This window comes from Melitaea cinxia, chromosome 9 (genome assembly GCF_905220565.1).
Source record: "Melitaea cinxia chromosome 9, ilMelCinx1.1, whole genome shotgun sequence".
Lineage (NCBI taxonomy): Eukaryota > Metazoa > Arthropoda > Insecta > Lepidoptera > Nymphalidae > Melitaea > Melitaea cinxia.
The window spans coordinates 5,501,973-5,515,335 of record NC_059402.1 but is presented as its reverse complement, the minus strand read 5'-3'; the positions used below and the strand labels follow the sequence as shown (position 1 = coordinate 5,515,335).

At 45.3% G+C, this 13,363-nt stretch overlaps 1 protein-coding gene across 1 annotated transcript in view; it reads left to right on the top strand.

The window, feature by feature from the left end:
* Positions 1-13,363, top strand: part of LOC123656582 (serine/threonine-protein kinase S6KL-like) — a 68,216-nt gene that overhangs the window by 16,421 nt on the left and 38,432 nt on the right. Inside the window, exon 7 of the mRNA XM_045592251.1 lies at positions 3,888-3,976. Coding sequence (XP_045448207.1) covers positions 3,888-3,976 — 89 coding nt within the window. The remainder of the gene's footprint in view (positions 1-3,887; positions 3,977-13,363) is intronic.

The window sequence follows — 13,363 nt, the reverse complement described above, 5'->3', positions numbered from 1 at the left end:
ATTAAAGATTTCTGTGTGAAATGTTTGTATATGCTATGCTATATGTATGTATAAAATATAAAAGTAAATAATGTTAGTGACATAGTAATAATTTATAATTAAAGTTTTAAATACGACGAATTTTGAATGTATGAATGTAACTAATTTTAAGATGTTGTTTGGCTCTTAGAATCTTTTTTAAATTTGACACGTTTATTTTAATATATTTATTTTTAAAGGTAAAGCCGCTTTAAAACCTATCTATGACTGTGAGCTTTACAGAGAAGGCAGTTTAAATTATACTTTAAATTATTTATCTATAATTTCTATAGAATTTATAAATAACAATTTTTAAGACCAACGTTTGAGTGTGCGTACAGAATCAATATTATAAATTGTATATAAAAGTACATGATTATTTACTTAGTTAACAAATTATTTAAGACTAAGTTTATCGGAATATTTAAAATAAATGTTCAATACATAGCCAGTACTTTAGTAGCCATATATCTGAAATTCATTTATCTCGATACTTAAATATATAAATATTGTTGTTATTATCTAAAATATAAAGAACACCATTGTCATAACTTCATTGTCATATTATAGGAAACAGTTTTTGATGTTGCAGAATATTAAATGTCATTAGAATAGTACAATGTAATGTCCTCTCATATGTTTTAGTAAACTCGTTATGTACCTACATATATATCAAGGCACGTTAATCTATCTTTGAGTTCCTTAACTAACGCTGTCACGTCGGTCCAATCATAATAAACATATGATAATAATCGCGTATTATAAAAACAAAAGAAAAATATACATATTAAATATATCTTTATTTATAATTCTCTAAAATAAAAATAAAAATACTGCTTTAAAAAGTCGAGTTACCTGTCAATCTTAGGAAAATATAAAGAAATTTCTGTAAGTAATGTACAGACGATTACGAAGCAAATCGCCTGTAAAATGAAATTTTAAAGAAACAACGTAAATCGTTTGATTTTCTTCTGTGATATTAAAATGTTTTTAGCTTTGTAAATGTTTTCGTTCAATTCTGAATCCATCCAATAAATTTCTAATTATTTACTTTCCTACCTCATTTTGTGACTTTAGCTTTAGCGCACTCGTATCTCAATTGGAAAAGTGATTTCCTATTTATGATTGTATTTATCAGAATTTCCTTACCAAAGATGAGGCTGTAGAGCGCAACAATTGATTGATTCTTTAAATTTTACTATAACATTATTGTATACTGTTAGTCATTATTTATTGTGCCCGTATCGGTTTCATATCAGCAAGTATCTTTTAATTTTTTCTAACCTAGATACAAAATCCGTAGGCTTACTCTTGACTTCAATCGATTTAATTCCTTATACATTCACCGTAATAACTTGAGCAACAATAATCTATTAAAGTTTTTAGATTTTTTCTTGGTACTGTTTCGAATCCGATGCACTCGGTATTTTTCTTAAGGAAGTGAGAAAGATTTCTTTGAAAATGATAGAAGAATTGCAAGTTCGGAGAGTAAGCCTAAAGACAATATATATATTACGTTGATGTTGTGCCTCGTGACTTAGTTATATGTCCAGCACTGCAAACTGTAATGAAATTGCACTATTTATATTATATTATGCCTTATTTGAAATGGATATATCTCAATGTGAATGGCTGTAACATTTAAGTGTATGATAAAATTAGTATATGTTGTGATTTTATTAGTTTAAGGAACTACATACAATGTAGATTAAAATGATAAAGAAAAAATCATAGTCTTCTTGTGATAATGTATATAACAATGTAAATAAATGATGCAGGATTAATATTGTTTATTTTTCATATACCTGTTTTATAAGAAGTTTCCAGATAATTAACTCATGATAAAATTGTTGTGATATGTGTTGAAAAATATGTGGCATCTATCGCGCAACATACGAACGTAGGGGTGGTAGCCCACCAGACACAACACCTCTCTGGTCGAAGGATTCTCCCTTTTCAATGGGGGATGAAGGATTTCACACCCTGTTCCTCAAACCCTCCAAAAATACATGCCATGGTATGATATATTATAGCAAATAATGTCCGCATAACATATGGAGACTATTAAACGAGAAGAAAGTTATCAAAGCAAACCATAGTAATTGTTTACTTAACACTCAAAATAAACAATCTTTCCCGCTTATTTTTTTATTTTTAGTATGGATTGAGAAACCTGTGTTCCGAAAGGAAACAAAACACATACGTCCTAATTATGATCAATTTATGTATGACGTATTCAATTTTCTGTAAAAATCGTGGATGGAACTTACAGCCTCTAGTTTGTTGCTGCAATCACTGGGCATTCACTTAAAATTTATATTAATTTTTAACCGAATTCAAAAAACGAGATTTTTAATTTGACTGTATTTTTATATGTGGTTACCTCGTAACTTTTTATTTTTATTTTGAAGTCCTTTTTTTTAGCACAATGATTAAATTTTCGTTAGTGTACTGCAAATATACGGCTCTTTTTGTGCTTTCAATATAGAGCATTATAAATGTTATATTTCACTAATAGTATAAAATAATAAAAAAAAAAAATTAACATGTAGCTATATTTTAGCAACTAAAAGTTTTAAATTTGTTATCGAACAAAAAAGATTTATGTGTAAAATATATCTATGGATACATTGCGCTATCAAGTGTCATCAGGGCTTCGTGTGCTACACGTCATCGAGATTCCTTCCATCTAAGTAAATACATGTTTATTTTTTTAAAGTATTTCTTATTTGCTTAGTGTGAATGGAGGAATGAATGTTGCGTAGAGCACAAGAAGTGAGAATGAACGCTTAATATAAAAGTACAAAGTAGCTGAAACTGTAAATTTACAAATGATTTGTACCCGATATAATTTTCCTTTAAAGACCTGAATTTTTCTTGATGAGAGTTACAGTTGCTTACAGGAATTGATATTAGCTACAGAGGTTTACGTAATAAGAAGCGTCATACAGTATGACTCATACGCGCATTAATTATTACCAACGAATCTACGTAAATTGCAACTGTTCTTAAAACATATATAAAAAAAAAACGTCTCTTATGCACAATTTATATCTATGGTAACCAAAAGGTTTATTCAGCTAAAACCTATAGTCACTGGAGAAATTTATACTATGTCTGACTATTATAACAACGAATGGTGAGAAAAGGGCTGTCACGATTCTGTTATTACGGATTTGAATGCAAACTAATAGGTACTGGTTAGAATGGTAATAATTTGCTGGAAAAGGAGATTATCTGAATTAATTTTCAATGGCTTTCTCGCGACAGTTATATGTTTATGAGTAATAAGTCTGATAGAAAGCCATACAGGGTTTTGCAATTTTTTAACCGATTTCAAAAAAGGAGGAGGTTATTCAATTCGACCGTAATATATATATATATATATATATATATATATATATATATATATATATATATAATGTATGTTTGGGGATAACTTCATCGTTTGTAAACCGATTTTGATAATTCTTTTTTGAACCAATGAAACCAGGATCTGATGATGCGATCCCAGAGAAATCGAGAGAAACCCTCGAGCACCCGCATAACTTTTTACTGGGTGTACCGATTTTGATGATTTTTAATTTAATCGAAAGCTGGTGTTTATCATGTGGTCACATTTAAAATCCATCGAGATCTGATTACAAATGTTGGAGTAATCTTTGATAATGCGTATTTACTTGACTATTTTATCGTCTGACCTACATTGTATTAGGTACTTGTCGATGTAATTGAAGTCGGTTTTTTTCGTTTGCTAGCAAACACAATTATAAAGTCATAGCTTTGAAGCTGTATAACTATGCTTTGAGTAGAATTTTTTGTCACTAAAGTAAGACGTGTTTTCTTGATAATTTTTTTTTATCCACCAGCGCCCGAAGTATTACAACGAGAACCGTACGGTCACGCAGTGGATTGGTGGTCGCTCGGGGTCATCGCTTGCCGAATGCTGACAGGACAGGTACATGCAAATAAATAGAATTTGTCCATTTACGTATACTAATAACGTAAAGACACTAGCAGTTGCTAGTTCCATCCGTTGAGTCTTTCCTTGTTTATTTTTATTTTATTTACATTTAATATTTCTATAAACCATAACATCATAATTTATAACATATATTACAAATAAATAAATGCCCCATACTCAACTGTCTTGGCAGAAAGTGAACACGTGAAACATAACAATTACAAGCGTTTAGAGCACGACGAACGCCTGTAATAATACCTGTACGGGTTAAAGCACATTGAGCAATATGATTGTCTTGCAAACTAATAACCTCCTTAATTTTGCTTATTTATTACGAAATTGTGACTGATGCAGATTTCTAATGAATTTGTTATTTGTTTGCTACGAATGACGTCTGTATTTCTGCCTATATATACTCCAAATAATCTTAATAAACTTAGTGTTAGATCGACTTTCATTGGGTTTGGTTTCCCTCATAACCGTCCTTCACATGTCATCTCAACCATAGACTGTACCACACAGTTTTTTTGGTCTTTCGAGAATACAGCCTTGCTGTTGACAAGCTGCACACAGTCATTCTGGACCCGCAAGCTTTCTACAAGACAGTGTTTCTTCGAGGATACATAAAGTTTTTTTGGTCCTTCGAGAAAAAATAAAAAAGTATTTCTTCGAGAAAATCACTCAAGAAAACAGTCAATCAAGACTATAAACTCCACGGATTTCCATCGACATTTGGAAAATCCAGATACAGTGGCCACAACGCTCACGTGCAATTTGTGTGACTGCGAATTGGTTGACTGGCTTCGCAGAAGTGGGTTCCAACAGTTTAATTGAGAAGGCGCAAACAAGGTCGTGCTATCCACTGAAAGACTGGCCTGGACCCCTGAAGTCGGTCCTATTAATTATATCAGCATCATAATTAAAAAATGATGAAAATGGAGGAATAACTTCAAATTTCAAATGCCACAAGACCTCACCGACGGATCGAGGTCAGGCAATAGAAATAATGTCCCTCCAAAGGACAAACTTCCGAGCTTTTTCATCGACAAATAAATTGCTTGAAAGAAGATGAAATCCAAGACAAATGGGAGCTGACAAACAGGAGGAAGACGAATTACGTAACATACAAACGCGCTGGAATGCAATCGACGCTTTGTATTTGCAAATAGATAATATCCTACAAGGATCGAATACCCAGTACGATAGTGAATTTTACGCCTACGAAGACTCATACAAGTCAATCAAGAGGGCTTTGAATCTTAAACTCACATCGCCAATTCATCATGAAAAATCGACACCACAAATCGACTTGCCTACATTTACAGGCAAATATACACAATGGGCCTACTTTTACGATTTACACGTAGATATTATTCACAATAATAATTTGATTACATAGATTTTAATAGCTTATAGAATAATCATCCACTTCACTACACTTTAAGTGGTTATGGTCTTTGTTCGTATCTGCTGCCACTGGAACTGGGATCGTGGAGACGTCTGAACGAACGATGGCTCTTCCTGACAGGCCTGCGGGCCTGTCCGGGTACGGGCTTTTAGGCATAGCCTCTCCACCCGGGCTGTCATCACCGAGGGACTACGCCCTCGGGATCTGTGTTTTGACCCGATGGGTCAGGGCCATACCTACTTAAATTAGGCTATGGCCTGTTAGCAGTTGAGGTCGGCAAGTCTGGTCTGGTTGGAGTTCGAGGGGACACCGCGGTTGCAACCCGGGTGTCCTAGCCGTCGTCGTAGTCGTCACTTTCGTCGCCACCGACACCGGCGCTGGGAACCGGCGGTGACAGCAGGAGCTCACGAGGCAGGGGACGTCCGTCTGGCGGTCTCGCGTGAAGCGATGCGATACCGTGGAGGTGTGTCCACGCGCTCCTGTCCGCGCGGGCGAACATGGCGCGTGCGAGGCGACGCACATACTCCTCCACGGTGGGCGTCTTGGTGTCTCTGTGTATGACGTCGTTCCTGACGTACCTCGGAGCTCCTACTATCAAACGTAGGCACCGGTTCTGCTGGACCTGAAGCCGTCTGGCCTGGCTCGCCGAGCAGAGGGCGTACCAAGCCGGGGCCGCATACGTTAGTCGCGAGCGGACGTAGGCTCCGTAGACCTTCAGCTTGGATCTTGTCGGTAATCTGGAGGTGAAGACCGAGTGGAGCTTCGACCGGGCCGCCGCTGCATGGATGACCGCCTGGTTGACGGTCGGGATCATGCGCAGCCTCCGGTCGATGTGGACCCCCAGATACCTCACTGAGGTCTTCCACTCTACGCCCTGGCCTCGGAGAGTAAGCTGGTACCACGGCTTGTACCCGCCGGTAAGTAGAGCGGCCGTCTTCCCAACGTTGACGGCCATCCTCCACTTATCCAGCCACTCGGGGAGTAGGTCCAGCAGACGTTGGATCTTGTTGGTGGCGACGAAGTGATGATACGACGACGCGAAGTAGGCGCTGTCGTCCGCATACAGCGCCAACATCACGTCGTCCTCGAACTCCATTAGGTGGTCCTTGAGCGTCGGGATGTCGTCCGTGTACACCGCATATAGGCGCGGCGACAGACAGCTGCCCTGGGGTACTCCAGCCCGGATGGGGCGCGGTTGGGAATCCACGCCTTCCACCGAGACGTAGAAGCTACGGCCTTCCAGGAACGACGCCACTACTCGCACAAGCGCGGGCGGCGTCGTCGTACCGATCACCTTGGCCAGGAGCCCGGCGTGCCATACACGATCGAAGGCCTTCTCCATGTCGAGAAAGACCCCGACCGTGCAGTGCCGGTTGTTCAACTCACTGGCCAGGTGACCGAGGACTCTCGCCAGCTGGAGCGTCGTCGAGTGGCCGCCGCGAAACCCGAACTGTTCCTCGCGCAAGGGGAGGTGTGGCGCGAGTCTTCGCAGCAGCAGACGCTCGAACAGCTTGGCGATGTGCGAGAGTAGCGTGATCGGCCGGTAGCTTCCAGGGAGGCGGCGGTCCTTCCCGGGCTTGGGGAGGACGATTACCTTCCCTGTTTTCCACGCCTCGGGGAAGTGTCCCGACTGGAGTATCCCATTAAAGAGTCTCGTGAGCGCTGCGAGACACCCGACAGGCAGCTGCATCAGTACGGCGTTGGTGATCCCGTCGGCGCCTGGCGCCTTCCGCTGAGGCAGGCGGAGGATCGCCCTCCGTAGCTCGGACAGGGTGATGAGCTCATCGCCCCGGAGCATCGGAGTGGGCGCCGATAGGAATCGATCCACTCGGTCGCGGACTGCCGCGTGGTGACGGACGACATCCTCGCTCTCTGTATTGGCCGGGTTCGGGGTAAACTGCCCCTCCATGTACTCTGCCAGGATCTCCGCTCTCTCCTTGGCAGAGTATACCCTTTTACCCGCTCGGTCCATGAGCGGGTAGATGGGTGTGTCCACTCCGGTTAACTTTTTGCAGAGGCTGTACAGGCTGATGTCGCGCTCAGTCGCTCGATCGACGGCGGCCTCCCAGTTGTCGTCGTCGAGAGCAACGAGCGCGCGCCTTACCTCCTCTGCAAGCCGATTCAGGTCTCGCTTCACCCTCGGGCAGCGAGTGCGCGCCCAGAGCTTTCGAAGCTGGCGCTTCCTCCGCATCTTCTCGCGGAGTGAGCTCGGGAGTCGGTCCCTGTTACCCGTTGGCGGGCCTTGAGTAATAGTCGCCGCATCCTTGGCCGACTTGATTGCGCCGCAGATTTTCGCGGTCGCCGCTTCGACGTCGGCAGACGTCGCAACAGGGACCGTGAGCTCGAACCCCGCGAGTGCAGCGCTGAAGCGCTCCCAGTCGACCCGCGATCTGGGCCTGCGGGCCACTGTGCAACTTCGCTGGAGGGCGAGCGTGACCAGAATCGGTAAGTGTTGCGTGTTGAGGTCGTACACCACCTCAACATCGGCAGCGGTTGTCAGTCCGTGGTGCAGCACTATGTCCAGTACGTCCGGCTGTTGTCTGGGATTAGTCGGTATATTGGTCGGCGCTCCGGGACCCATTACACCGTAACCGTGACGTTCGCTATCCTCGAACAGTTGCCTTCCGGCCGGGGTGATGACGCGCGCGCCCCAGCTGGGGTGCTTCGCGTTGAGATCACCCACGACTAGTGTAGGCTTCTGTGAGCTGAAGAGCGTCTGGATATCAGTGCTGCAGAAAGTCAGTCCGGGTGGTTTTTAGGCGGCATACAGCAGGAGTTCCTCCTCGTCCCCCGCATGCACCCTAACGCCCTGTGTACGAGTGCTGGTGTACGGTGCATGCTCCACTTCCTCGTGTACGATATCCCTCCTCACCAGGGCTGCCGTGCCCCTGTAGGGGAATCCCCGGGGAGAGATCTCGTCGCGCCGGTACACGAAGAAGTTCGGGACTCGGAGCTCGACCTCCTTCGAGAGCTTCGTCTCGCCCAGGAGGATGACGTGGATGTCCCTCGACTGGGCGAGCAGTGTCAGCTCCCGAACGTGGCCTCTGATGCCGCCTGGGTTCCAGTAGAGTATCCTTAGCTGGAATTTAGCTGTGAGAGGGCAGCAATTCCAGCCGAGATCGCCGGCACAATGTCCTGACCCTGGGTGTACGCCACCAGGATCGACGTCAGGGCCTCCATGAACAGCCGGATCGCGGCAACCGTGTCCGGGTTCGGGGCCCTGGCTGTTGTTGGTCTTGAGGAGGGGGGATCTCGGTCGCTCGGCGCAGATGCCGCCGCCTCTCGTTGCCGCGGCTGCGGAGTCGAGGCGGCCGCGGGTTCCGCCCGGGCCGGCCTGGCCGCCCGCTTGCTGCGTCTGGTCTTCTTCTTTTTCTTCTTGGGTTTAGTGCTTTGACCTCCCCCTGTTCCAGCCTGCTGCTGCTGGCCTCTGGCGGTAGGAGGGTTGGCGGGTGCAATTAATGTGGTCGGAGGTCTGAGCTCCGCACGCTCCGCTCGCTCCGTCGAGGGGGGCTCCACAGGTCCCTCTTCCTGAGGAGCTCCAACCGACCCCTCGGCTTGAGCCTTCGGCTGCTCCTTCTTTTTCTCAGCACCTTTGCGCCGCGGTTGCGGCACTGGTGCAGGTGGCGGTTCGGTCAACACGACCTGATGGCGCGCGGGGGGGCGGGACGGGGCCAACGAAATGCCCCTCTTCCTCGCCTCACGCTTAAATACCGCGCACCTGCGGTCCTTAGCGGTATGCGCCTTCTTACAATTGGCGCATGTTGGAGGCTCTTCTATGGGTCTGGGGCAGTCCCTCGCCAAGTGTTCGCCGGCGCAGCGAACACATTTTATCGGCCGATGGCAGTTGGCCGACGCGTGGCCAAAGGCCTGGCAGCGGTGGCACTGGGGGGGCGCCCTGTTGCCCCGCCACGCCTCGATGACTAGGCCGGGCATGCACAGCAGTTCTGTGACTCCGTACAGCTGGGTGAGCTCTTCAACGCTCATGTGCGCCAGCTGTACGAAGAACACGCACCCGTGTCGGCCCCTGGTGGGCGGGATGCCCTTGGCCCGCTCTGCAGGGAACCCCAGTTCCTGCAGAGCCGCCAGCACCTCCTCGGGCGGCGTGTCAAAGGGCAGCCCTCGGATGGCCACCTTTGCGGGCAGTTCCGAGGCAGGGCTGTAACAGAACCAGGAGATTGACTGGTCCTGCTGCATGGCCTCCTCCAGGTATTTTTGAACCACCCGAAACTCCTCAGGAGAGCTGAGCAGGAAGCGTACTCCCTTCCCCAGTGGTCGTGCATTCGGGGCGCGTCCGAGCCTCTTCCTTATTTCCCCGAAATGCCGGGTCCAGTTGGGGAGACACTCGGCAGTGATCGGGGGGTAGGCTGATCTGGGCGTCTTAGTGGTCGCGTTAGTCGCTGCGACGGCAGTCCTCGGAGGCTGCACCGCTTGGCTCCTAGGCGATGGCGGTGCAGCGGCGACCGCGGCGTACGACGCGGTCGACGGTCCGGCCTGGGGAGACGATGGTCGCGAGGGGTCCTTGTCTACCGCCATGGAGGGCAGGGCTGCGTAACTGGTCGAGTCACGCGGCCACGACGGTTCAGACTCGGACTCCCCCAACCGAAGCGTTCCGCGCTCCAGTGAGGGTGGAGATTGAGGCGGGTCCACGTGCGCTATAGCCAGCGCTTCACCGGCGGCTTCTCTGACCGAGGAGGAGTCGCACTCCGGCGAGACGAGTCGCGGGCGCTTATCCTCCTCGTCCTCTGATCTCGGCGAGGATCCCTCCGAGCGAGCCCGCTTCGCCCCTTCTGCGCTCGCCGTAGATGCAGCTACGGCGGCTGCGAAGTTCGCGTCAGCGGCTCCAGTGGTCTCCTCGTCCGGGTGATCGGCCGGGCGATCGGCCGGGCGATCTGCCGGGCGATCGGCGTTGGCAATTCTTATCCGGGGGCGGGGTGCGGGGGGAGGCGCGACGGCTTCAACCGTCTGGTTGAAGATGTCGCGGCGGACGACGGTACGCGGTATACCTGACCGCCCGCCTCTCCTACTCCGCTGCTCGCGAGGAGGGGGTGGTTCCCCCCCCTCCGACATCGTGGTCCGTCCTTCTCCTCAGCACCCTAGCGTTCCAGGTCGCCGGTAGCCCTCAGCGCGTGCAACCCAACCGGGTGAGACCCCGAAGGGAGGCCCAGCTAGGCGCCCGCGAGCAGGTACCGGTTACCGCAAAACGCAGGCAGAGTCGGGTACGTGGGTAGTCTTGACGGTGATACTGCGGGGGCTTTTCCTCATGAAAAGCGCGCAGGATCAGGGTGTAGAATCCTTGGCGGGGCGCTGTGCACCACGAAAACGGCCCGGCCGCTTCCTCAAGCAAAGCCGGGTGACTTTGCGAGTACAACTGGCACCGGGGGTTAGCGGGGGGCGGGATGAGTCTCACCAAGGTAACTACACTAGCATAAACTGCAAAATAAAATTTTACAGAAACGCTGTGTGAAACACGGAGACGTCTGTCACAGCCGTGCTCAGTATATATTTGTTTCTGCGATATCGCATGGTACCGTACAGACGTCCCGCAACAATGATAGATCCTAAGATTATGCACAAGACAGAGTACTGATGTATATCGTGTATACTGCGAGTGATGCGTTTTCCTGCTCCTGAGACTTCATCCGGCGCCACAAGTCTTCATGATCCTCGGCTGTGAACAGTTGGGAATCCGAAGTATTTATGATGCAATTTAATATTGAATATTCGGTTGGGATCGGTATGTTTTCTTGGACCTTGACTTGGCTCATGTAACTATTTTGACCGAATATAGAGAAGATGTCACCTTTAATTGTACAACCTTGACCGATTTGTAAAAGGCTATTCCCGGTCAGTGTTGTCAATACAACTCCAGTGTCAATGCAAAATATGCGCACTGTGTATTTCCCACAGCAAGAATAAAGCCACTTTGTTATTGTTATGTAACTTGACCCAGCGCACGCGACATGGTGCCTCTTTTGTTTTACATATTTGTGTTGTATTATGTATACTCAAATTACAAATTCCGCTGGTTATTTGTAATTCGTATATCGGCTTATCGAGCGATCATAATAATTTGTTTGTCTGTATATCGGACACAACTTTCTACATCGGATTCTGTCAGGGTGAGTAGTAGGTTCTTTTGTAGATTGAATACAATGTATGGTGCGATAAATTCTATGTTATAATGCTGCTGAGGAAGGGTTATTACTCTATCCAGTTCATAATTTTTCAAGAAAGCCAATGTTGCCGTTGACCTTCATTAACTCATAAAGTTCTTTAAAATCATTTTTATCGGCAGGCAAAGTCAGGTCATTTGGTATATGTCAGTATATGATATTTAATTGTTGAATTTAGTTCTCCGATTGTTCAGGCGGCAACAAATGTGCGTCTAAATGACCGTTTGCGAGGCTTGTTAAAGTGTTTATAACACTTTCTTGCAAGTGTCGAAGGTTTGATATAATAATCATAGCTGAGACGGAGGATGATAAAATTTGTAATTCATTGTTAGTCACCTTCTCAGTTCGATTACTAGCAAAGGTAAGATTTTTTAGACATTTCTGTAGTATTCCGAATTGCTTGTTCATGATTTCTTCATTTCTCTGAAGAATGTTATATTGTGCTTCTATAACTCCTGTTTGATTTTTTAATAAGACTCATAGATGGTCCTTGTTTACAGAAAGTTTGGTTTTGTCCTTATCATATTTCTTATTATCTTTCTCATATTTCTTATTAGTCTTAGTCTTAGTTTCCTGCCTATTCAGGACACAGGAGGAAACTTGATATTTTTGCAGAGTTTGAGTATTCAGCTGGGTTGATGGCCCACTGGACATGTCAGTCAGCGCGTTTGTAGATTGCTTATTAAAATTTTTTGCATAGGCGTCATGTAACATTGTGTTATGACTCTTTTTGCAAACTTTGCATTTTTTCATTGACGTACATGAATTTTTGTTATGTGCGTACAAAGAATTATGACAATAGTAAAAGTCTTCGATAATTCTAAAACATTAGTCCGGTGTTAATTTGATAAACTTCTCGCATTTGTATAACGGATGTTTCTTGTCACAAATCGGACAAATTGATATGTACATCACAACGCTTTGAAATTCTTTATTTATTAATTTTCCGTATCGATGTTCTTTTTGAAATAAAGACTTGTAAGTCTTGTTATTAACTGATTTTTGTTGATTATACTTTTTGAATGATGACGACGTTTCTCTATCTCTTATGCCGATTAGTTCTAAAGCGATGAATTTGCTCTCTAAGAAGTCCATTAGCTCCGAAAGTGAAGGTAATTCTCGTGGCATGTTCCGGACTTCTTTGTAGTCGTTATAAGTGACTGTATCCAGCTTCTTTGTAATAATATGAACTAGTAATGGGTCCCAGGTACTTGTATCGATACCTAGGTTTTTAATAGCGTAGATAAATTCCATTGACGTGTCGTGAATACGTCTAATCTCGTACGCTGATTGTTTTTGAGCGGCTAGCAGATTGATAAAGATTTCGATTTGTTTAGTAAATAACAATTGTGGATTGTTATCTATGTGTTAGCAATTCCCCCGCTGTGTCGTAGTTATCTGCTGAGATGTTTAGATGCTGGATAAGTCGTTCAGTATCTCTTCGCAATTTGCTCTTTAGATGTTGCATCTTCTGAGTTTTACAATACCAATGCAAAGAAAAGATCGAACCTGCGACCGCTAACACATCAGTTGTACTCATGTCATATACTTACTCCTTGTTACATCAGCTACCTGCCAGGGTAAGTCCCGGCAGAATCGATCCAGCCGTTCAGAGATTAGCTAGACAAACAGACAGACAGACACAAAAATTGTACAAAATGTTATTTTGGCATATGCACCGTGTATACATCCATATACATTTAGTAAATAGCAGTTATTTTAATATTACTAACAGACTCCAATTTTATTTATTTGCATTGATATGTAACTATCCTAAACGGTTAGATCGATTTGGTTGAA